At 44.1% G+C, this 24,473-nt stretch overlaps 2 protein-coding genes and 1 long non-coding RNA gene across 10 annotated transcripts in view; 1 reads left to right on the forward strand and 2 right to left on the reverse strand.

Annotated features, from left to right (window-relative positions):
• Nucleotides 1–1,131: 1,131 nt before the first annotated feature.
• Nucleotides 1,132–24,473, reverse strand: part of LOC310831832 — a 301,862-nt gene continuing 278,520 nt past the window's right edge. The window contains exon 2 of the long non-coding RNA XR_014558006.1: nt 1,132–1,203. This is a non-coding gene — a long non-coding RNA (uncharacterized lncRNA). The remainder of the gene's footprint in view (nt 1,204–24,473) is intronic.
• On the reverse strand, nt 4,717–22,556 carry SAXO2 (stabilizer of axonemal microtubules 2). 7 transcript variants are annotated; one of them, XM_083712763.1, is made up of 5 exons: nt 22,444–22,556; nt 9,212–9,391; nt 8,589–8,791; nt 6,786–7,739; nt 4,717–4,857 (listed from the first exon to the last, which is right to left on the reverse strand). In XM_083712763.1, exons 1-5 carry the CDS (start codon nt 22,482–22,484, stop codon nt 4,838–4,840), a joined length of 1,398 nt encoding a protein of 465 aa, XP_083568889.1. In that variant the 5' UTR covers nt 22,485–22,556; the 3' UTR covers nt 4,717–4,837. The 7 variants fall into 7 exon arrangements, with proteins under 7 accessions (XP_083568889.1, XP_083568890.1, XP_083568894.1 ...); XM_083712764.1 differs by adding an exon at nt 14,507–14,729 and having other exon boundaries at nt 4,717–7,739; nt 22,444–22,544; XM_083712768.1 differs by adding an exon at nt 14,469–14,729 and having other exon boundaries at nt 4,717–7,739; nt 22,444–22,544.
• Nucleotides 20,309–24,473, forward strand: part of EFL1 (elongation factor like GTPase 1) — a 63,623-nt gene continuing 59,458 nt past the window's right edge. Inside the window, exon 1 of one of the 2 annotated variants that reach the window (XM_083712496.1) lies at nt 20,309–20,413. In XM_083712496.1, the coding sequence (XP_083568622.1) occupies nt 20,374–20,413 (40 nt within the window). In that variant the 5' untranslated portion in view covers nt 20,309–20,373. Of the gene's footprint in view, nt 20,414–22,604; nt 22,795–24,473 lie in introns of those variants that run through there. The other variant, XM_083712497.1, reaches the window with a different exon arrangement.

A 24,473-nucleotide genomic window follows, 5' to 3' on the forward strand; every position in this document is an offset into this window, starting at 1 on the left:
AATAAATGCAGCCACATTTGAAATAATGTATACCATTCTGGCTGGCCCGCCTCAAAAAGGAAAATCTGGAGCTGGGAAAAGTACCATGGGGTGGGGAAGCACAAATGATCAAGAGGTCAAAATATTTTTCTTATGAAGGAAGGCTTAAAGACCCTTAATTTAACTGAGGCTGCAATCCTAACCCCACTTAACTGGGAGTTAGCCGCATTCAACTCCATAGGAATGACTTCTGAGTAGAATTCAGAGTCTCCCAGTGAAATCGATTGACATTATTTTAGGACAAGAAAGAAGCACCGCATCACACAATGCAGAATTCACGCATGGAAATTGCGGTCCGCTGGCTTACGTGAGGTGATAAAGCAAATTCACAGCACAAAGTGATTCGACAAAGTCATGGCAGAGGAGATGCATAATGGACCAGGAAAGGGGATGAGGAGAGTGCTTCCCCAGGACTGACATCACAGCTGATGGAGCTTCCTTGCTCTGGCAAATGAATAATGTGGCTTTCAGGATTGTGACAGATTGGCAGAGAGGGGGGTGAAAATCAAAGGCTGGGTACTTCTTTCCTTTCCTTTGTCAAGGTTCCTTCTTCACCCTAGCAGTTTAAATGGTGAAACTTTTTTTTGCTTTTTTTTTATTTCTGATGTAAGTTAAAGGTTGCATTTTGGCTGACTATAGATCTCTTTGTAAGCACCAGCATCTTTTGCAAGTGAAACCTGTGCACTCAATATTAAGTGTCAATGAATTCAGTGTAGCTTACTTCTTTACAGTCCTGCCACGTGGCTGATTGGGGATGTAAACCTGGGTCTCCCCCATCAAATTACAACACGCTAACCTCTACCCACCCCACCCCACCCCCTTTGCTTGCTCACTGTTCTATGATTGTCAACTGACCCAAATCAGTTTGGTATTATACTGCTCTTTGGGAGTTCCATATAATGAAGACAGCTGTCTGCATTTTGAGACTCTCCTTTGAGAGGTTAGGTGAGGAGGCTGTTGTGATGAGCTCCCTGTGGCGATCACACAGGGTCCCCGGACGTTTGACGGTCTATCGATCCCTGTGCCACCACTGTGATTGCTTCCCCGCTGCCACCAACCCATTTCACTCGGGTACACACGGAGTCCAGACAGTTGTTAACATTAAACCAAATAAACAAGTTTATTTTATAAGCCTTAACAAGTTTATGGTTTCAGATAATTTTTCTTGTCAGTTTCTTTACCGGCCTATACCTTCCTAATAACTTCTAACTGATTATCCCAACTGTCTATCTGACTCCTTTTAACAGATTCACTCTCTCACATCAAACCACAGACTTATCCTCCCTCTCTCTTCTCTAACACCCGACTGACTCCTTAACAGCACTAACTCTAACTCCTCCCCTTGGGTTCCCACTTGCCAATCACTTCACACTCATTTAACCCTTTCCTTATGACCCAGCATGATGTCACCTAGGAGGGCAAACGCCACACTCCCCTCACTTCAAAAATTTGCCATTGCATCACTGGTGCATAGAAAGCACTGTAGAACCTCCAGGCTCAGAGGCAGTGCACCATTGAATACGTGACACAGAGAAATGAACAGCACAGATAGCCTGGTGCCTTTGTGCCCTGCTTGAATGTTTGCCAGGAGGTATCTGACTGGTCACTAAGCAGAATGCAAGATAGAGGATAGCCTCCATCAGGGCTCTTTTGATACTGTTAAGCCTCTAGTAGAAAAAGAAAATGCTATTGCTGTTTTCAGTTTTAACTGGCTTGCTTTTTATTTGCAAGTCCTGTGCTCTTGCGTAAATGCCCAAAGGCAAATTTGGTTGAACTGGGCCCTCTGCTGATGGGCCAGAAAAGAAACAGCAGAGATTTTGTCCAGAGGGTGTTAGAGGAAAAATTAATGCATCATGATTTTGGTTTTGCCTCACTGCTAATTAAACTAATGCTGCTGTACAGAAAACCTTTCACGTGGGTAACCTTGGCCTTTGCTGACAGCAAGAAAAGTGATGGAGACCTGCGCTGCAAAATTCAGAGAAGTGCAAGTTTTTAAGGATGGCTGTGTTAGTTTTACCACTTGATTCTCCCCGTATAAACTGTCCCTTTTGACACATTGGTGTCAGCAGGAGTGCAGAGAGCCTGCACTTAACTTTAAAATGATTAACTTTGGCTGCCCAAGCTTTTTAAATCAGCCATGGGTCTTGTTTGTTTATACCATTTTTAAATTAAAACATGTAATATACTTTTGTATATATTTATTACCTGATCTAAAAGTGCAATATTTTTTGTACAGTGTGTAATAAAGATTTTGGAACTTTTTTTTTTGTTTACTGAAACTTACCAAATGTTTTTATTTTGTATTTAATATTTGTAAAGAATGAACTGCTAGCATCCCTGTTTTGCTAGTACTTTGGTTATAAATGCATGTCCTAGGGAAGCATAGCTGTGGGTGATGGTTGCAGCAGATGGATATGGTCCTCTGTAGCCAATTCCACTGCTGCTACATTAACCAAAGATGTCTAATATTATTTGTTCACTGGCTTAACTTTGGTATTCACAAAAATAAACACTCCTTTTGGCTATCCCAGTTGCTTTTACTATATGGAAACGGTTTGTTAGTGGCATTTTTCAGGTTCTTTACACAGTGCATTGTTAAAACTATGGAATGTGCTCCCAACTTGGATGCATAGCTGCCAACTTACAGATTTGAAAATAAGGGACCAGCAGCCTCGAAAATAAGGGACCAGCAGCCAAAATAAGGGATTTTAGTCAGCCAGCTGAAATACAAAGTTAAAAGGGACCAGATAATTTGGGAGAGCAGCACCGGTTTTTAGCCCTTCGTTTCCAGAGGTTGCTGCTCAAGACACCAGCTGATGAAACACTGCGATTAAATAACTACAAGCAGCAACCACTTTTCGCGCAAAATGAAGTCCAAGCTACGAAGATGCTGCTGCACTTCTGTATCTTTTCTCTCATGCTCCATCTGCAGCTCTCAGTTCCATCAGGCGGGGCAGGAGGAAGTGGGGGGGGGGGATAGTGCCCGAAGTAAACCCGCAGATCAGACCATCTATGCTAGTCTACCACTACAAATCTATGGGAGAAGTGCTTGCAGTCCTTCCTCCGCTTTCCCCCTCTATGGTTAGCCCTTAGAACACTTGCCACCTCCTCCTCTCTCTGAACTGCTTTCTCTATGGTTGCCCTTGCTCTCCTCTCAAGGCTCCTCAGTCCCGGCGGGGGGGGGCTCCTGGGGGCCGAGGCTGGTGAGAGGAGGCCGGAGCGGGCCGGGCAGCCAAGCAACACAGTTGGAGCCTCCCTCCTCCCTGGCCAGCAGGGAGGGAAGGAGAGGAGCTGCTTCCTTTGAAACCCGGGAAATTTAAGGGACATCATCAATAAGGGACATCAGTCAATAAGGGACACGGCACTGGGATAAGGGACTTTGCCGCCAAATAAGGGACGGTTGACAGCTATGCTTGGATGGCTTCAGAAGATTAGACAAATCAGTGGAGGACAATGGTTACTGGTCATGATGGCTATACTCAGCCTCCACAGGCAGAAGCAGTATTGGCTCCGAATATCAGTTGCTGGAAATAACGGGGAGAGAGCTCTGGTGCTTACGGTAGGTCCTGCTTGCAGGCTTCCTCTGGGCACCTGGTTGGCCACTGTGAGAACAGGATAGTGGAACGAAATGGGCCATTGGGCTGATCTAGCAGGCTCTTCTTATGTCCTTGACAGGGTGGGCAGAGCAGGCAAGTACCAAACCAGACATTGATTTCAAAGCAACATCAAATCCCACCCAAGGCAGCAACATAGGAAGTCTCCTCAAAAGACTCCTTGCCAGCCAGTTCAGCTGCATAAATCCACATTTCTGGTCTGTTTGCTGCCTCTATTCTAACCGCTGAACTGGTTCTCTCATGCTCAGGCCCAGGGAGCTGAATGTGTTGAGCTGGCACCCTTGGCAAGCGTTGCATTTGAAGGAAAGTGAGGAAATATAGAAGGAATATCAGAGTCTCTAGATCCGCAACAGTCACTGATGTCGGGTAGAAAACTCAGCAAAATGGAATCTTTTCCAGATATTTTTGTAGTGCTTAATTTTTCTGCAGGAATTTTTTGTGTTTTGTATGTTAGTAATAATTCATGAATAGCAACAGCAAATAAACATTGAGCAAGCTTGTCAGGTTCAATCACTCTCAAGGTCATCAGATTTTTTTTCCTGATGCCAATTATCCCAGTTTTCAAATTCAAAATTTTCTGGAAAAGCCACACCGCTGGATTCAGCCCACTTACATGTGTAAATATCCACTTGATGTTATGGTTATCAAGTGAATAACGCACTTGTGTGAACTAGCCATATGAAAAGAGGACCTGGAAAGAACAGGACTGAAGAGAGGAAAATGTTCTGGCTCTTTCACCTCCATCAGAGAATGAGATGACAATAGTTAAGAGCGTGTCTCCAGACTAGAGGCTCATGTGTCCATTTCAGCTGGCAAAAGGAAAAAGTATATATACAGTATCATAAGATCTGAAAAGCTCCACTCCTAGCCTAGTGACAGTCTTAAACATACTTCAAGAAACAAAATAGAAAGCTTTTGTTTTTAATTTGATTTCCCCCCAATTCTAGAGACTTCAATTTACATAGGAAGAAGAAGAAAAGAACCCGGCTCTAGGTCTCAGTTTGATCTGTGAGAATACCAAGAATACCATATGGGAGTGATACAAAACAAACATTCCTAGCGGTTCGGAATTTTTCCTCTCCTTTTTTGGATGATTTATTGTGTTCTTTTGACACCATTCAGTTCTTGATCTCGATCTCTGAATTGGTGGTTTGGGGATACAGTTCGTGGGATTACATGACACTTCAATCATAAAATGGTTTCCCTAAAATAATGAGTACAAGGCAACACACAGGTAAGAAACAATCAGGAAGAATGAAAACGATGCGAAACATTCACTGGAGCAATAGCTCAAAGTATTGGCACCAACCTTACAACTTGAATTACAGGCCTATCAAAACTGAAATCATACTCTGAAATGCAATCTTATCATAAATTTAGTAATATACATATGCCCAGGCATACGTGTGTATTAAGGTGAAATAGATTCAAATAATCTGGAAAAAGCTTCCCAACCCAGTCCCAAATCTAATTGAAGTTACTCATTGTTATGACTATTATCTTATGCACTTTTACTTGGAAATAAGCCCCACTGAGCATAATGGGACTTGTTACTGAATGCAAACATCCCTAGAATTCTACTGCACCTCCCACTGATACCACAAAACAAGTTAACAACAAGGGCTGGTAGCCATTAACGCCATCTGCTCAATGCAGCAGTAAGAGTACCTGATGTAATAAAGAGGACTTAGATGAATATCACCACCCCAATGTCTACCCCAACCCTGCTTTGCCACCCTCTGCGTTCCAGGAGCACAGAGCCAGGAACCACATGGTGCCATCGTTTCATAAAAATTGGCGGCACCTAGTATTCCAGATCTGTTCTTTTGAGGGCAGTGCCATCTGCCTGTAAATCTGATTCTTTTATTGTGAGCCACTTTGAGGACCATTACAGCTGAAAAGCAGTATACAGGCACTCCCCATTTGTGTGCGTTTGGGATGCGCACGGTCACTGATGCACATGCTGTTTTCAACACCGGAAGGCTGACAAGGTGGGCTTTCCTGTGTCCCGCCGGTGTGCGCAGTACCTCGGAACGCAAAATCCCGCACAAAAGGGCAGCTGCCTATACAAATATGGTAAAATAAATATACTGAAGCCCTATGTTTTCCAATGGGACATAGTTTGAGCTGGATTGGTTTTATATATTGGCTTACAATAAATGATGCCAACAGTCCCAGACTATCCTTTGTTGAGGTGTGCAGCAAAAAATATGTCCATATGTGGCTAAACATCTTAATACTAAATTCTACCAATGTGGTTTTGCAGGGCCTGGTAATACATGCTGTAATGTCTTGAAAATCCAAAGTGGAAGTTCTTATTTTCCTAGCAAGCCTCCATAATTTAAAAACACACACACACATATATGGAGGTAGCCCAAACAGCATCCAACTAATCTGTCCTGGTATGGGACAACTGCATATTCCTGCATTGCTGGGGATTGGACTAAATGATTCTTAGGGTCCTTTCCAATTCTATGATTCTATTACAATAAACATGTTGAACTAGTGCAAAATGTGTTTTGTGATGCTACTTGGTGCAGCAGCAAACTAATCTTTAGCATCTGCCTTATACAGAACCAGACTGTTGACCTGGGTAGCCAAATCATTTTGTCTGAAGCTGGTAGGGGTTCTCCAAGGTCTGGGGAAGAGCTATATCTCAGTCCTGCACTGTAAGATCCTTCAAAAAGAAACACCAAGAATTCAACTTGGAACCTTCACATTCTGCTTGTTAGCTGCAACCCCTTTTAACATATTTTAAGGAAGCGAGCCAGGACAATTTTGTTTGCTGTACGTAAGAACAGTACACAGTCCTATTCAGGTAATCGTATTAAAATGCATCATCAAAATATTGCCAGAAAATCACCCATCTTGTTAAAATGAACAGTTGTCTTGTAATACAGTTGAAGAAAAGAGATTCCACAGAAATATTGACACAAATTTTACTTATATAAACTTGTAAAAATTAGTTCTCAGATCACTCCAAAAAAATCTTATAATCAGTAGGCTTATTTAGAATGGTTAGAGCTAATGTAATACTCTGACCACTGCATGATAATTTTCGGAACACTTTTGTGCAAACTATTAGAATTAGGAGTTAGGATACAACTGCTATTTCTTTTGGAAGATGATTACCATTTGCATGAGCAATCTTACTGACGTCTGGTGAAACTCTGCGGAAGAATTTGTGACCATGAGAATCAGTGTTGACAAAGACATATCCTGGAGGGGATGGATAGGTTGCTGGGCAGACCTCTTGTTTCTTTGGCGTATATTCTGTACGGTACAAGGTTTCATCTGTAAAAGGTGCTGAACTAGATAGGGCCATCTTTGAAGGTTTGCAACTCTGAGTCAGGACTATGTTGTGTGGTCTATAGTGAGCTCTGAAGGTTGTCATGCCATCAAACTTCCCGGAGGCCTTTGGAATATCCTGGGACTTCTTGACAATTTCTGGCCGATGGGTATCCCAAGCTTGAAAGGCATCTCTCATTGTTGTATTCCCTTGAAAGGGGGCATTATTTCTCCTGCTCCTTTCTACTGGTCTCATAAGGACAGCTGGGTTGATGTCGTGTGGAATATAAGCAAGGTGGCTCGTGGTGGTCAACTCCATGCTGCCTGTGGGTGGAACATACTCTTTTGCTTTGTGAACTTCAGGCAAGGAAATGGCCCACGGTTGAAAACGATCGCGGAATTCTGTGGTTCCATCAAAAAGAGCCTTCACCTCCACTTTAGAGGGTTCAGGCTTGAAGCTTTTTGGAAGTTCGCCAACAAGCCCTCTAAAATCACAGCGGTGTGTTGTGGTGTCTACAAAGGGTTGGCTATTGGGCTTGTATTCTTCTTTTGACACCTTCAGTTGTGGCTCCAGCTGATGAGGAACGTAATCGCTGCGATGACTTGTAACACTGGTAAAAGGCTGATCTGAAAGCTTGGTCACAACAGTGGGCTTAAAGCTTTTTCGGAGGGAGATTTCCCTCGGGAAAAAGGAATCTTGAAATGTGGTGCTGTTCCCAAACTTTTCAGTGGGAAGTTGGTAGGAGTTCTCCACTTTGTTGGTCTCCCTTCTTTGAACTTCCCAGGCCCTATAGTCAGCTTTAAGACAAAAACAGCATTAAGCTAACAAATTTTGCTATGGTGGTTAATTTTTGATAGCCATGGCCTCAGCATAGATTGGTTGCAGTCTGTTTGAGTGGTGTGTCACCCTGCCAACATACTTAGGGCACCTATAGGCATGTATTTGATTGCCTTCAACCACTCTGGGCCAGAAATTGCTAAGTAAAGGAATACCCATGCTACCTGTTTCAGTTTTAAATAATGGTATGGCTTCCCTCAATAAATTATAAGGATTATAAGCTGGTGAAGGTGCTGAGGGACTGAATCTGGTTAGGAAGCCAGTGCCTTAATTCTCCATCCTTTGTGGGCCAACTTTGGAAAGGTGAACAGGGTCCTTTGAAGTCAGTTTGTAGGTGTGGTTTGGATTGGACAAAGTGGGGCTCGCTGGCTGTAATAGCAGCAATCAGCTTGGCTGCAGTTCTCAATGGGGAACTCCTTAGTCCAGCTAATCCCAGTGGGGCTGGATTAGAGTCTAGTGTCACCAAGATACATGGATAGGCACAACAGCATCACCCAAAGCAAAGGGAATGGTTTAAGGCTAGCCTGTCCTAAGCAATGGATAGTTAGCGCCACTGAACTCAATGGGTAAACTAGTTTAGGACTCTCTTTTTGCCTTAGCCAAAGCAGGATATTAAGCTTTTGCCTCCAAAGCCCATGGATGATGCCGACAGTGTGCATTTTATTAGACTTAACAAGAAACAGACTCCCTCATTTCACCTGAACAGCATCACAGCAGCCAAGTCCACCATCACCTCTCCAGCATGGCCATATGGCATGCCGCCACTCTGCCCGTCGCTTCACTTTGTGAAGAGTGCTGTGTATTATTACCTCGGTAAGTAGGTATGGTATTCACTTTGCCTTCTCTCTTGTATTTCCTCTCTACAGGCTTTACTATTATTACGGGGTTTATTTTGTGAGCATTATAATCTCTTCTGTAAGTGGTTCCCATGTCCATCTCTCCAGTTACTGGTTTGCACTCCGCTGGAACACGAACAGGCCGATTTGAAACATCGTATGGAAGGTAGTCAGACCTGGAAGTGGGGGGAAGCATAAAGCACTGGATTTAAATAGCCAACATCTATGAATATAACTAAAAATACTGAGCTTACAGTATTTTTAAAAAAACAAACCAAACTATTTGAAAGCTATTGTGGCTGTTGGTGCCCATTTAGGGCTACAACATTTGGAGCAATTAAAATGGCGGTCATGATTAATGCTGCTGAATTATTTTAAATTTTAAAAATGTATATTATTTCCATTTCAGGGACCTATGAAAACTAGATACTGTCAGCTGTGATTTCTTAAATCAAGCAACAGCCCTAATAATGCTATTGGTCAAATTTTTCATCAAAATGCTTCCCCTGAGCAAAATCTGACTAATCCCTCCCTCTGTCTTCTCCCTGTGATGCCTTGGTAGCCCCAAAGTCTATCCAGCACTGAAAAATATTTACTTGAAAGTTGTGATGCCTTCCATTTTCCCTCCGTGCGTGTGATACTCATGCTTGGGCTTGAGGCTCTGGGCAGGGGGGATATTGCCATAGAGAGGATATTTGTCCACGTATTCCGTTATGAGGGTCGACTCCCCTACACGGTCATAAATCCTGGTGGGATTATGAGGGCAACGATGGCGCCTGGGATTTAATAACAACAGCAAAGATAAATGAAGGAAATAATGGTCAACCAATTCAAGCTGTCGGAGTTGAGACTACTCCCTGAAGCTCTTTTAAGCAAGAAGTGCCCTGCTGTTCTGCACACATTGCCTGTCTCACATTTAGTGCAGAATAGCCATGCGACTTTTTACAGGGCATCCTCACAATACTGTCATCCAGTCACTGTCACACTGAATTTTTCCTTGCAGTTCTTCCTCTTCTTAACTCTCAGACCTCACAAAGCCCAACTTTCCCCCCCTGAAGAATGGAAGTGTGTTTTTAAAAGGGCAGCATTTTAATGTGTGCAATGGGCTGTGACGTATCAGAAAAGTGCACGCTAATGATAACCTTTGCAACTGTTGCCATTTCATGACCCTGTTTATTTTAATCCTTTAATGCCAAAATGCTTTCCCAGCTAGATATTCATGAAAAAGAGGAATGGTGCTGCAACACAAGTCTGTTAGGGTGTTCCGCTCCCACCCCAATAAATCATTAAAGGATACCTTTCTGGTCACTGCCATTAACCACATTACTAAGACAAGCTTTCCCCTCGTCATTACAAAAATGCATTATTAGGGTGTTATAGCACTATAAAAATACTGCAGAGAAAGCATTCAAACACTGCTTAAAAGATCAATTAAAAATAATAAACAAGTTCATAAAAAGGTGCCCAGCACCAGAATCAGAGCGCATGTGTGCCAAGCCTCAAAAGGCCCCGCCCACAGGGATTATGCCCCGCCCACAGGTGTGGATGAGGCGTAGAGGGATGTGCATGTAAAGAAGTGCAATCATATAGTGCAAAAAGTCACACTTGTAGCTTACAACAGAAGCATAATGAGGGAATAGGACTCAAGAGCCCCTTGTCTGGAAGCAACCAATGTAAAGATAGAGAGTATTTGGTTGGTCTAACTTTGAGCAGCTCTCCAAGATATCAGGCAGAGGCCCTTTCCAGCCCTGAGATTTTTATTTCTTTTTAATGGATTTGAACCTAGAATATTTGGTGTGCTGCATATGCGCTGCCCTGAGCTATGGCCCCACTAAAGTGGGATGTTGTCTAAGCGACGTCACTCTTAGCTCAACTTTGAGACTATGCTCCTGCTGCAAACCCACCTCTCTGTCCATCCCACCAACCTTCTCTCTCTCCTTCTTCACTTTTTCTACTGGTATTCCTGGGGGTTTACGACTGTGGGTGCTAATGGGGGACAGCACTTGTGGATCTCCTGGAAGTATATTTAATGCGTCCCACTCTACCAACGTCTCTTTTAGCATCATATTCTTGGATGCAATCCTCATAGGTGTGTGTAGGGGGAAGCAAATAAAGTACAGGGGTTTCTTTGTCATCGGTGCCAAACAGCATCTCATGTATAAGAAAATAGAAATGTTAACTGAAAGCGAATTGTAACTAAACTGAAGTTTGTAAAAAAGAAAAGTTTTTACAAGAATAACAAGCACAACCAAAGGCCCAGAAGAGCAAGGCATGTGCCAATTACCGGATAAAAATAGCTTCCAGTCTCTCAGTGGAGCAAACCTGGTTTAGCTGACTGTGGACTTTATTGAGGTTTATTTGACATTCCTGTGTTCCTCAATGAAGGTTTGGCTGCTTCCACCAAAGCGGGTTGCATCGTTGATATTTGCTGCTGGTGACATCTCTTCAAGCGGGACCGGAATGTAACACTTTGTGTTACCAACATGATCCTGCCCTAGCAGACTCCCAAGAATTATCTGCCCATGCCCTACTGTTTGTCCCTGAGGCTCACTCGAGAGCAACTGAACTGCAGCCATTCCCATCTTTACTACTGCTACTTATTTCTGTTAAGTGATTTGTGGACAGGCTTTGTGTTCTGTTGTTGAGCTCAGAGCTGAGCTACGGACCACGGGCAGTTCTGTGGTCATCTTCCCCAACACACCTATACTGAACACATTGGAAGATGGCTGCTGCTCACCGGCCTTGCTCCTTGCATGTTCGGAGGAAGATGAGAATGGGGCCTCTACACATGGACAGCTGTTTCCCCAGGGCAGCCAGGTTTCCTGATCCACGTATATGGCGCCTACACAGTAGGGCACTTTCAAACATCCTCCCCTTTACTCAGTCCTGCCCTAAATCCTAATGACTGGGCTTGCTTTTTCCTCTTCTTCCTCCCTGTCCCCTTTCCTTTTGTGTCATGTCTCTAAGAGTGTGGACCTGACAGCAGGGACTGTCTTATCATTTATATTTATAGACTGCACTGGAAGCCTTTTTCAGCTGAAAGTAGGATGGCCAACAGCAACAATATAGATGTACACATGTAGAGTCCCGTTCTCACATCTTCCTCCAAAATTTGGAGGTCCAGAATTTGACTTCATTGACTCTAAAAAACGCCAATGACCTACCTTGCCTTCAGGTGGTATAATTTAAGGTAGTCTTATAGACTGCAGTGAAAACATACTAACAGATACAAAAAGAGAGAGAGAGGCTGCTGGTGGGTTTTTCTCAGGCCCCAAGATTCCTCCAAAACATTTCCCACCAGCCAAATAAAGATTTATTATAAAAAGCCACAATGCCCACAAGGACTTGAGTTCCATGACAGTTTCTCCGATAACAAAATATATTCCTCACTAAAGCTTTTGCTTGCCACCTTAAATGCTGCTATGTTTATGAAAATAATGCATCTATTAGGATGGTAGTATTTTGGACGGGTTTCTGCTTCTCCAATGACCTCAGTTCCCTAATACTGACAAGCAGAAAAACTCCTAGGAGGATTTAGCACAATTTATGGCTACCCAAACCTCTCCCATGGAAATTCAACAGAGCTTCTAAAAAGAGAAATGACAGGAATAAGATTAACCTGTCAGCAACTATTTACTCTTCTGTAGGGGGGAATATAAATGACTCATCAGAGCAGGTCGAGTCCTTGGTATTTCTTCTCTTGAAAAACTGCTGGATAGATTACAAACAGTATTCCTTTCCATTAAACCTTGAAATATTAGCACTATTATCAGGAGTACTGTACAGTTTGACGTGAAAGTTGACATCCCTTTCAATCAGTTCCTTGCAGTGGCGTAGCGTGGGTTATCAGCACCCAGGGCAAGGCAAGTAATTTGCGCCCCCTAACCCATGGATTTGCGCCCCCTAACCCATGGATTTGCGCCCCCTAACCCGTGGATTTCCCTAACCCCCAGATGTTGCGCCCGGCCCCCCTGCACCCCCCACGCTACGCCACTGGTTCCTTGGCCAGCAGCTAGAACCAACTAGAGCGGGGTGGGGGTGGGACAAGGATCAATGAAGTCTTCCCCTGAGCTATTTCCTGGTCTCTTGGCAGGAGGTTGGAGCTACTTTACTTCTTAATCACCTTTTTTTACCCCACATATCCCACTAAGGAACTCAGGGCAGTGTACAAGGTCCCCCCCCTTTTTATCCTAGCAGAGAGTGAGCTTGAGGCCAAGTGGGGATTTAAATGTGGGTCTCCCCGGTCTCAATACTACTTTGTACCATTAGGGTAGCCACCTGTGTTGTATCGCTTCTGGTCCTGCCTGCCATAATGAAGGCAGCCCACCTTTTCCTAGGCTGAAGGGGAAATGGTGAGGATCTGCGACATGTTTTACTAGTGAGGCAGAATGGTTTCTAGCACACTGTTGCGTGTTCTGAGACATCGAAGCAAGGGATGGAGAGATAAGATCTCAGAGAATCTTCGAGATTCAGTTCCGCCCCAAGCCATGATGGGAGAAAACAACAGCTGGTAAGTGAAAGAGACATCATCATACGTGGACAGAAGGAATCTCCATGGACATAACAGTTTTCACATGCAGGGCAGAATAAAGTTAATAGTTTGAGTTCCTCACTCAAAGCTTTATAAATTTATATATCATAACATCACGAATGGAATTCATTATGTAGCAGTTGACTAAGGGATTATTATTATAACTGAAATGTAACCGACATGAATTAAGTTCATGGAACGCAGTGATATAAGATTGGAAATGAACCCAAACCACCATGCGGGGAGCCACTTTAACTAAAGTGTATTAATTGGAAGTTGATTGGCATACTGATAATTGTATAATTTGGGAATTAATTGTTATTCATATAATTTGGCTAATATTGGGGGTATATTGGAAAACTATTTTTTTAAAAAAATGCATGTACTAATTTATATGCATAGAAACTATTTGCAACTTCAAGCCCCCTCCTGCTCTCCCTTCTGAGGGCTCTTTATCTTTGGGCCAGGCAGCTCTTTGAATGGATGAGAGCTAAAGAACTGTCCCCTGTAAAGCAGGCCACCCTGGTTTATTTATTTATTCGTAATATTTCTTACTCTTCCCCCTAAGGGACCCAGGGCAGGTTATGACATTAGAGTAAAGGTAAAGGTAAAAGTACCCCTGACCATTAGGCCCAGTCACAGATGACTGGGGTTGCACGCTCATCTCGCTCTATAGGCCAAGGGAGCCAGCGTTTGTCCACAGACAGCTTCCAGGTCATGTGGCCAGCATGACTAAGCCACTTCTGGCGAACCAGAAAGTGCACAGAAATGCTGTTTACCTTCCTGCCAGAGCGGTACCTATTTATTTACTTGCACTCTGATGTGCTTTCAAACTGCTAGGTTGGCAAGGAGCAGGGACTGAGCAATGGGAGCTCACCCCGTCGGGGGATTCGAACCGCCGACCTTCTGATCAGCAAGTCCTAGGCTCTGTGGTTTAGACCACAGCACTACCCGCGTCCCGACATTAGAGTATGCAACGGAAAAACCAGATAAAAACCAGGTTCTGGCCTTTATTTATAAGGCTGTCTCTCTGCCGCTAGGCAGTGGGAATGAAGGCGGCTTCTGAAGCCTGGGATTAATAGCTTTGAGAAGGCAGGACAAAGCCAGTTCTTTAGGCCATTTCTCTTTGCCTTCATGGAGCAGTCACTTCGCAACCCTGACGCAAACATCGGATGAAGCCCAGAGGCTCCTGGCCCAATAGGCCAAGTGGCCTTTCAGATACCGGAATGCATTTTGTGGCCTTTGGATCTTGACAGCTCACCTGCCCCCATGTTTGCCTACAATCACGTTCAAGGAGACATTTTCAAAAGTTTACTATGTACCTATGAGTTGAAATATTCAGCAATCAAAATGGTCTCACCTCCTTTTCTCCTTGCTTGTCCTTCTGCAGTTGTCATGGTTTGCTTTATTGTTACAGAGCCGATGGATTGTGACATCAGAAGGAAGTCAAGCAGGCATCATCTCTCTACTTCCACTCCTGTCCTCTTTCTTTCTCTCTCTCTCTCTCTCTCTCTCTCTCCTCCTCCTCCTCCTCCTCTTGCTGTCTTTCTCCTTCACTTTTACACTCTCTGGCAAACCTTCTTCTGAAAGCAGTTTGTTTTTTAAGTCTAAATCTCACTTTAAGATTGAACTTCTAAAATCCCATTTCCCACCAACTGTCTTAACGTTCTGGAGCCATTTGAAAGTGATAACGTAACTCGCCATGCTTCATCTTAATGCAATCATCATCTGTAAATTAGGACACCAGTATAAAAGGATAAGACTTCCCACAAAAAAACACATCTTACTGCCATGTGTGAATAGTATTTAAGGTGTGTAAAATAAAATTACTCTTTTTTTGCACTAATGAAACAAGGCTGAAACCATTCATTTGGTTGCTTGTGATGCATGAAAATCTCACTGAAGTGACAAGGTAAACAGCATTTGTACTGTGAAACAAAACTGATTTTTCAAACTGTTGTTTGGGGTGCAAGTGAACTAGTAACAATTTCCTGCAGATTTGCATTAGATTAACTTTTGGGAGCTAATTTGCAAGGTTGTGTTAATGAATTATATTAAGTAAGGATAGACCAGGTGTGGGGAATTTCTGGCCCTTCAGATGTTGCTGAGCTACATGAACCCCAGGAAGCATAGCATGATTAATTCAGCAATGTTTGGAAGGCCAGAGGTTCCCATATAGCTGTGATAGACCCTCCATTCTTTACACAGGGGAATTATTTACACAGACTCTTGACACTGTGTTTTATTTTCCTCTTAAAGTGTGACTTCGGTAGTTCACTTGAGCCATTCTCTCTGCTGCCACCTTCCTGCTAATGTTCCCTAACTGAGGTATATGTTTGGGTTGCAGAGTAGTACTATTGAAAGGCTGGTGGGTAGTTGGTCCTGAGAGCAAAGCCTTAGACTAGCTGGTCTTTTGTTCCATCACACTCTCTGAATATCTCTGCTGAATTTATTATCATCTCTTTTTTAAACCATTCGTGTGAGGCACTGTGACCTTTCTGCCACAATGCCGATGGTTACTACTGCTACTACTAGTAGCAATTCTTACATTCGCCACCAGCATAGGTCAAAGGATTTAATTCGCCTTGCTCCTCCAGTCCCAAAGGTCCTCCTCAGACATTTATCCAATAATCAGCGCCTAAACACACCAGCAAGCCCTCATTGTGAATGGCTCAAACTCCTACCCCAAAGTCTAGGCCAATTTAGAAAATCATCAAGCTTTCCTAAAACGCTGCTCAGATCATCTAGCTGCAAAAGTGTATGTGGAATGGGGTTTTTTTTCTCCCTGAAAAAGAAATCAACAGGTCTTCTTGACATGCTAACTTCCTATGCGTAAGTTATTTTGTTTGTTTGTTTTTTGCATGTCCTGACTTCTGTCTAGTACAGTGGTACCTCGGGTTACATACGCTTCAGGTTACAGACTCTGCTCACCCAGAAATAGAACCTCGGGTTAAGAACTTTGCTTCAGGATGAGAACAGAAATCGTGCTCTGGCGGCGTGGCAGCAGCGGGGGGCCCCATTAGCTAAAGTGGTGCTTCAGGTTAAGAACAGTTTCAGGTTAAGAACGGACCTCCAGAACGAATTAAGTACTTAACCCGAGTACCACTGTACATGCAAAGGCTCTTACTTATAAGAAAGATAGCTTTAGTCAGGCAAGTAATGGTACAGGCTTGACATGCTCAGGAATCACGATTCAGGATTTAGGAGCAGGACAAGATCGTGACACAGATGTCCCTACAATCCCCCCCACCCCTTCCACCAGCTTTTTAAAATGATGCATGCTCACTCATGCTGTATGGGAACGTCAAGATTGCAAGCATGCCCTCCATCGGGTGCACGGATCTGCTCCCATCTGCGAAGGTGGTGACTGATTCTAGGTGACAAGGCTGAACCCTCCTGTTCAGCCTCCATTGAGGCTGTCCGCAAGAAGGACAGAGGCGAGGGCCGGCATCCTTGCTCCGGCCTCCAAAATGACTGAGGCCAAGGCGTAAAGGGAAAATCCATGATAGTTAATGGGATTGCCAAATACCAAAAGAAAACAGCAAATGCTGGGGCTGAGAGCTGGGACAGGGGAAACCCCTAGGAGCGTCTATCTAGAATCTGTTGGGTATCGGACACCTTTGCTGGTCCAGCAAGCAATTCTTATGCTCCTAAGGAGACCCCACTTATAGACATCTCTCTGCAGGGGCATTATCTTTTTTCCTGAACAGTGGGAAAGGGGCAAAATGTAGAGCAATGTGACTGTGATAGGCGTATGACTAATAGAAGCTAGCAAATACTAAAAGGAGACAAGTGAAGGAGTTATATATTCTGTGTTCCCATTTAATGAACAAACATGGCTCTTGGATATTGACTGTGAGTGAGTCTAGCTATTGCTTGGATAGCTCAGTGTTTCTGAAGGCAAAAAAGCATGTCTAATTGACATTTGTATTGTAAAGGCACTCTAGTTCTTGGCTGTGCATATAAGGAAGAGATATTCTTTTAAGCACTAGTTCTGCAACTCATAAGGGATTTTTTAAAAAAAACACACACATACAAAATAAATTAAGTGTTTACATCTTATTATGGAAACATCCTATGCTCAGCTGTAATTGATACCTGGTTCAGGTTCAGAATGTATCATTTCAAACCAGGCAGCACATATTTATATTCCTAAGAGAGCTGTAAGGGATCCAACACTTATTTTGCACAAATGCAGTTACAGGAACATTTTTGTGGTTTTAAAAAACAACCTGCCTCTGAAATTTCCTTCTGCAAACTTTGGCCATGCCTTGCACCCTGCAAACAAACTGGCTGCCTTTACTGCTCACAAAAAGCTTTTTTTAAAAAAAGTTGTGTAATTATATCATAGATTACATTTTAATATCTGGTCATGTACTGTACTAGAATAACAGACTGTCATGATTGTCTGCATGATTAACGGAGTACCGTGTCCCTTAATTTGTGAAAACTGAAAAGGCATACATCACAAACTTGTATACTATGTTTTATTTGATGCTCCATGCCATATCTTTCCTACAAAAAATTATGGGAATTGAAGTTGGGAAAGTGTATTGAGTCTTTATTACGGATTCATAGACTCAACACAAAACTTTAATTCCAAATGTTCTCAGGAAAGAGGGAAGGATGTTAAGCTAGTTCAATAGTACAATTCTATACAAGTTTACTTAGAAATAAGCCCACTGAGTTCAATGAGGCTTGCTTCCAAGCCAATGTGCATGGGTTTGTAGCCTAAGTCTATAATGTGGGTATGCTTAGGCAATAAAATGATAGGAGCACAGGGTATATATGTGCCACACACATGTATGCTTTTGGTTTGTGGTGAACTGCTGAACTAAATCACCATTATACAAAGAAAGCATCAACAGATGGTGAAGAAGTAATTTGCACCTGGCTTGAGAGCAGTACATGTGAAAAGGATCTAGGAGTCTTGGTTGACCACAAACTTGACATGAGCCAACAGTGTGACGCGGCAGCTAAAAAAGCCAATGCAATTCTGGGCTGCATCAATAGGAGTATAGCATCTAGATCAAAGGAAGTAATAGTGCCACTGTATTCTGCACTGGTCAGACCTCACCTGGAGTACTGTGTCCAGTTCTGGGCACCACAGTTCAAGAAGGACACTGACAAACTGGAACGTGTCCAGAGGAGGGCAACCAAAATGGTCAAAGGCCTGGAAACGATGACTTATGAGGAACGGCTAAGGGAGCTGGGCATGTTTAGCCTGGAGAAGAGGAGGTTAAGGGGTGATATGATAGCCATGTTCAAATATATAAAAGGATGTCACATAGAGGAGGGAGAAAGGTTGTTTTCTGCTGCTCCAGAGAAGCGGACACGGAGCAATGGATCCAAACTACAAGAAAGAAGATTCCACCTAAACATTAGGAAGAACTTCCTGACAGTAAGAGCTGTTCGACAGTGGAATTTGCTGCCAAGGAGTGTGGTGGAGTCTCCTTCTTTGGAGGTCTTTAAGCAGAGGCTTGACAACCATATGTCAGGAGTGCTCTGATGGTGTTTCCTGCTTGGCAGGGGGTTGGACTCGATGGCCCTTGTGGTCTCTTCCAACTCTATGATTCTATGAAAAGAAAATCTAGATGCCTTACACCTTCATCAGTTTCCAAGTAAATGCTAGTGTTTATCATATGAAAGAATACAGTCCTCTTAGCGCTGACACATTATCCTGTGAATGTCAATGTCCCCAACTGTGCTAAATAATTATAATGTTTGGGGATTAGGGCAGAAGTAGAGTCTCTGTGTAGAAGCAAAAGAACAAGCCTCCTATATATTTTCCTGTTGTTTCTTTTCCTCTTGGTAACCCTAATGTGTGTATGGCTTAACTCCCCAGGTAACAAGATCCAAGCGACAAGTCCTCCCATTGAAACCTGAAGTGCTGTTGCAAAAGCAAAGCAAATTCAGTTCGCTGCCTACATCAATATCTGCTTGAGAGTTTATTGACCACAAAATTGTTGGCAATGTACATTTTGTAAACCATTTGTTTGTAGGCTTGTTTCACAGGGCCTTTGTTCTGTGGTGTTTCATTGCAGAACTTGGAAACAGCTTTGTTTGGCTTGAAGCTCCTTTGCCTCCTCCAGTGTCATGTCATCCAAAGTTTAGATTGGCCAGGATCCAAAGGGCTGCTTAGGCTCGCACTTCGAAACTGTAAAAGCTTCCCTCCCCCTCTTTGAGCAGCTGATGCCCAAACTGCTTTCAAAAGTGTTCATCTGTTTCAAAAACAGCTAGCCATGTGGCTTGAAGGCTAATGTCAAGAGAAACACAAGCCCTTTGGGCTCAAGAAGAAAGTTTCAAGAGACTTGTCTCCTGCTGCCTCCTAGCTAAGTCCTAAGCCACTATCCACTGGAAGGATCAACTTACCTCAAAATGTAAACACAAATATTGTTATTAAAACTGTGTAGATTGTACCTGAGGTGGCTCAAGAGGGGGCTTACAAATATTTTTTTTCTTGGAGCCAGTTGAAGTGGTATAGATGCCAGTACAACAGAGAAGTTTGTAACCACTTGAGGAATTCATAGCATATGTTCCATTTAAGCGCAGGATTCAATCACTTCCCCAGTAACAGCCACATTTCTGAGGTTGTTCGCAATATACTACACATCTTTGTTATTCCAGAAATGGCCCTAATCCAGATATGCCTCTTGGCTGAGAAATGTATAAATGGAGTTTTGAGTTCCATGGAACACTAGTGGGCTAAGATATACGTACTTTGTGTGTGTAAAATGCAAGGCACGCTTCATTCATACGCACCAGAAGGCTCACATTTGGAACATGTAAGAGTACAACTGAATAGCTAGATGTGATGTTAAATTGCAAATTTGCATTTAAAATTTAAGAATAAGAATAATAATTTTATTATTTGTACCCCGCCCATCTGTTTGGGTTGCACCAGCCACTCTGGGTGGCTTCCAGCATATTTACTTTTAAAAAATGCAAATAGAATTGGCGTCCATGAGGGATTTTCTCGCAATGCAAAGAGCACTTTCAGAGAAAGGAATTTTATCAGAAACACAGAAGGGGAGGAAAGGGCAAATTTCCCCCACCCAAATGCCTATAATAACCAGCCCTCAACACAGCATGTGCTATTTGTATTTGTATGCACCTGTTAAAGGCAGAAATACATTTAATGTCATGTCTAGGTTAGCTCATCAAAGCTGGCTGCTGTTATTTCTAGACCTACCTCCTGAGCAAAAGGAAGCAAGCTTAGAGTGAGTGATGACTCAGAAAGAGATGCAACAGGCAGCCTCCTCTAAGGGTGAGTAATTTTGCTCCATCTGCTCAGAAGTGTCTATGTCAACCAATTACACTAGATGCAAGAGATCTACCATTCCAGCAGTGGGAGGAGCCCTGGCCAAAATGGTAGAAAAAACACAGATGCCTTTTCCAGGGATTATTACTGTTGTATACTCATCAAAGCCACATGGCACACATGCTGTTTTCTCATAGCATTCAAGCATGTCCTGACACATCATTTGGAATTTGCTGAACCATATGGAACAGGTACTGCCAGATCCTTGAGAGGGACAGTAAATCACCCCATCTGCTATTATTCTGCGTTGCCAGTGCCAGTTGTACCCTGGCCGAGGACATGGTTCCCTGATGTTTTTTGAGACCTCTCATCAGGTGCTCACACTTCATGTGCTTGTGGTGGGAAACACCCATGTGCCAGTGAAAAATATGATTGCTACCTAAGGCCATACATACGTTATGAGTGCCACTTTCCTCACAAGAGCGTTGGTGCTTAAAGATGTGCGAGCTTATGTAAGTTGTGCCCACACGCTGAGTAAAGTTTGGCGTGAAGAAACAGAAGTGTTTCTAATAGCTATTGTAATGCATGGAACTGTCCTGTGGAGTCCCTCTTAGTGGATCTTCAGTGTTGCTGTTTCTTTAACTTGCCTTTTTTCTAAGGAGCTGAGTGTGGCAGACATGGTCACCTCCTCACTCTTTTATCCCCACAACAACCCTGTAGGACAGATTAAGCTGCAAAATTAAAGTAACTAGCTGCAGGCATGCTTCATGTCTGAGTTGGGCTTTGAACTCCTTAGTGCACCACATCTGAAAACTACACTGCTTTCAGATATTAGTTAGGACTATTGGCAAGGAAGCCAATGTGGTACCCTGCAGAAGTTGAGGATTACAACTCCCATCATCCATGAACATTATCTATGCTGGCTGGGTTCATGGGTGTTGCAGCCCACTATCATCTGGAGGACACATACACCGACTACTCCAGGCTACAATTTCCCACTGAAGCTTCCTGGGAGGACTGCCACATACCCTGTTTATTGAGCATTCACCCTGATTTGTTTGTGGGGAGACTGAACAACATTGCATCAAGTGTTCTCTCACACTTTACACTGCATCTCCCCCCCCCCCAAAAAATCACTTTCTTTATTGCAAAAACCCAACCTTTCAACAAAGTTTGTTTGTTTTGCAAGAGCTCCAAATCAGCATTAATAGTGCACGCCCAAATTGCTGGTGTGTGATTGAAACCCACCTGAAAACTGTGATAACCTGGACACAGCCTGGGTGACTTTGGGCTACTCACGCTCTCTCAACCTTACGCCCATTTTCTCCTCATGTGAGTCTTGCAAGGTAGCGTAGCTCCCCTCCCACCCACATCAAAACCACTCAGAGCAACGAGAGGAAGGAAAGGACATATAAGAAGTTCATTGTTAGGATCATTATTGGGAACACAGAAGGCTGGCTTGTACTGACTCTAACAGCCCAACTAATTCAGTGTTGTATATACATTGACTGACAGCAGACCTGGATTATAGACAGGTGCCTTTCCCAGCCCTGCCTAGAGAGGCAGAGGGCTGGATCTGGGACTCTGACTGCCTGCAAAGCTTGACAAATACTTATTCCATCATTATCGCCCCAGGAGCTCATTATTCTCTGTGTCCCCAGTCGCGGTCCACTTTTCACACTCGCAACAACCCTGTGAGGTAGGTCACACGGAGATATAGTGACAGGCCCAAGGTCTCCCGGGGAAGTTCAGGGCTGTGGTTGGGGATGTGTCAGTGTGTGTGTATTAATTTGACCCCCATTTCTCCCCTTAGCCCAGGGGCACGCTAAGTGCAAATAGACGCGCCTCGCTCGGTTTCTTGCGCACACCCGTGTAGGGCACGCGTCACGTGTGAAGGGGCCTTAGCCTTCACCGCGAGGGAGCCCAGTCGTAAGAGTGGAGGGTCTGTGACCCTTTTATGGGGGGGGTTAACTCCGTGGGTATGACGTCATGCTGCCCCGCCACCCCTCGGGGCCCCCCTCTGGACACTGCCTTACCCGCAGGTGCAAATCTGGCACAGGCACTGAGGCGCCTTCATCCTCCCGTTCTCGGCGGCTCCTTCGCTCTTCTACCTCTTCCTCCTCCTCCTCCTCCTCTGCCGGGTAACTAGGGAAGCGCCCCGTCGCCTAGCAACCCCGCTCGGCGTCCGTGCGCATGCGCCCGCCCGCGCGCGCCTTGGGCGGAGCCTAGGCTCGGTCCTCCCTCCTTCCTTCTCCGCGCCTCTTCCCGCCTTTGCTCCGCCCTCTCGGTCCGCAGCGCCTGCGCACGCGCAGAAAGGAAGAGGCGGACTTCCGGTTGCAACCGGCTCACGCTTCCTTCTTGTCAGTGGCCGGCGGCAGCTCCGTGAGGTGAGTCCCCCCAGTTCCTAAAAGAGGGGTAGGGAAGGCAGCGCGAGTCATACCCCGGTGGCAATGCGGGGGGGAGGGGGGAGATAGGTGGGCTTTCGAGATCCTTAATCCAAATTTCCATCTTCAGGAAGTATCCTTGATACCTTTCAAGAGTAAATAATAATAATAATTTTATTTATACCCCGCCCTCCCCAGCCAAAACCGGGCTCAGGGCAGCTAAATGAGGGGGGACGAGAAGAAGGCAGAGAAGCAGAATTGCCACTGGGAAAGGGAAACCAGTAACTGGGAAAGGTCCAGTGGCCAAACTCACAGGACCAGCCCACTATCCCTCCAGCTAGCCTTCCTCCACTGCCGGATTTGCGTATAAGCTAAACAAGCTATAGCTTAGGGCCCCACTCTCTTGGGGGGGCCCAAAACAAATTAAAGGGAAAAAACCCCATGGATGTTTTTTCCAAAATATAAGATAAAAAACAAATAAGACCTACATACAGCAACAGTGTTTTGTCTTGTGTAGGCCCCTATAATATAAGTAATGGGCCCCACCTGCTAGCCTGCTCCCTAAAATATCACATACAGTGATACCTCAGGTTATATACGCTTCAGGTTACATTCACTTCAGGTTACAGACTCCGCTAACCCAGAAATAGTACTTCAGGTAAGAACTCTGCTTCAGGATGAGAACAGAAATTGTTCTCCGGCGGCGCTGCAGCAGCAGAAGGCCCCATTAGCTAAAGTGGTGCTTCAGGTTAAGAACAGTTTCAGGTTAAGAACGGACCTCCGGAACAAATTAAGTACTTAACCCGAGGTACCACTGTATAAAAGGCCCCATTGCCTTCAGTAGCTTAAGGCCTCATCAAACCTAAATCTGGCCCTGCCTACCTTGCAGGGTTGTTGTGGTGAGAAGCAATGGAGGGTCATTGGGTAGGTGAAAGGGCAACGTGCGCCTCCCTGGAGCTCCTGGGAGAGCTGGGTGGTTGGTGGATGGAATCGGAGGAAAGTTGTTGCCATATTCATGTTGATTCACGCTTACAAATGTCAGGTTGGTCTGCTTTCAGCAACAGCTTTATGCTGTGGTTGTTTCTGTAATTATTACCTTCATTGTCCTTCATTTGCATCTGACTTTGCTGCTTAGGACTTAGTTGCTGTTGTAATCTCATAGAGCCACTAAGGTGTGAGGTCCAAAGAGCAGCTCCTGAGCATAGCCAGTGCTTTTTAACTGTTAATTACACTGCAACTAAAATATGAAAATTAGCAGCCATGACCTGGCTCAGGATGAAGCTTTTTCTTTGATGTGGCTGGGTGGGGGAGGTGGAGGAAGACTTTGGATGTGCATTATCATTACTCCTGGGCACTGTTAAAAACTGTAGCTTGTTGAGTTTTCAGTTCTGTGATTTCTTCAGGGCTTTGAATGAGGCAGTAACATAAGTTTTTGACAACAATGCAGGGCACTAGTTCCCCATGTACTTGACAAACTGGAGTGTGTTTGGCTCATTAGGGAATACTTATCCTGGATGCACTGTAGCTGTTAACTTTGAGTTCTGGTACATGCTGATCTCCTATTAGAACCATAGTTTCTGCATGTGTGTCCTCCTTAGATGGTGGTTTATTGGGGACAGGGAGAGGGTAGAGAAGAGAAGAGCTAAAATTCCATCTAGTACAAATCTCTTTGTTCTTATTGC

Source organism: Podarcis gaigeae (assembly GCF_964106915.1).
Source record: "Podarcis gaigeae genome assembly, chromosome: 14".
NCBI lineage: Eukaryota > Metazoa > Chordata > Lepidosauria > Squamata > Lacertidae > Podarcis > Podarcis gaigeae.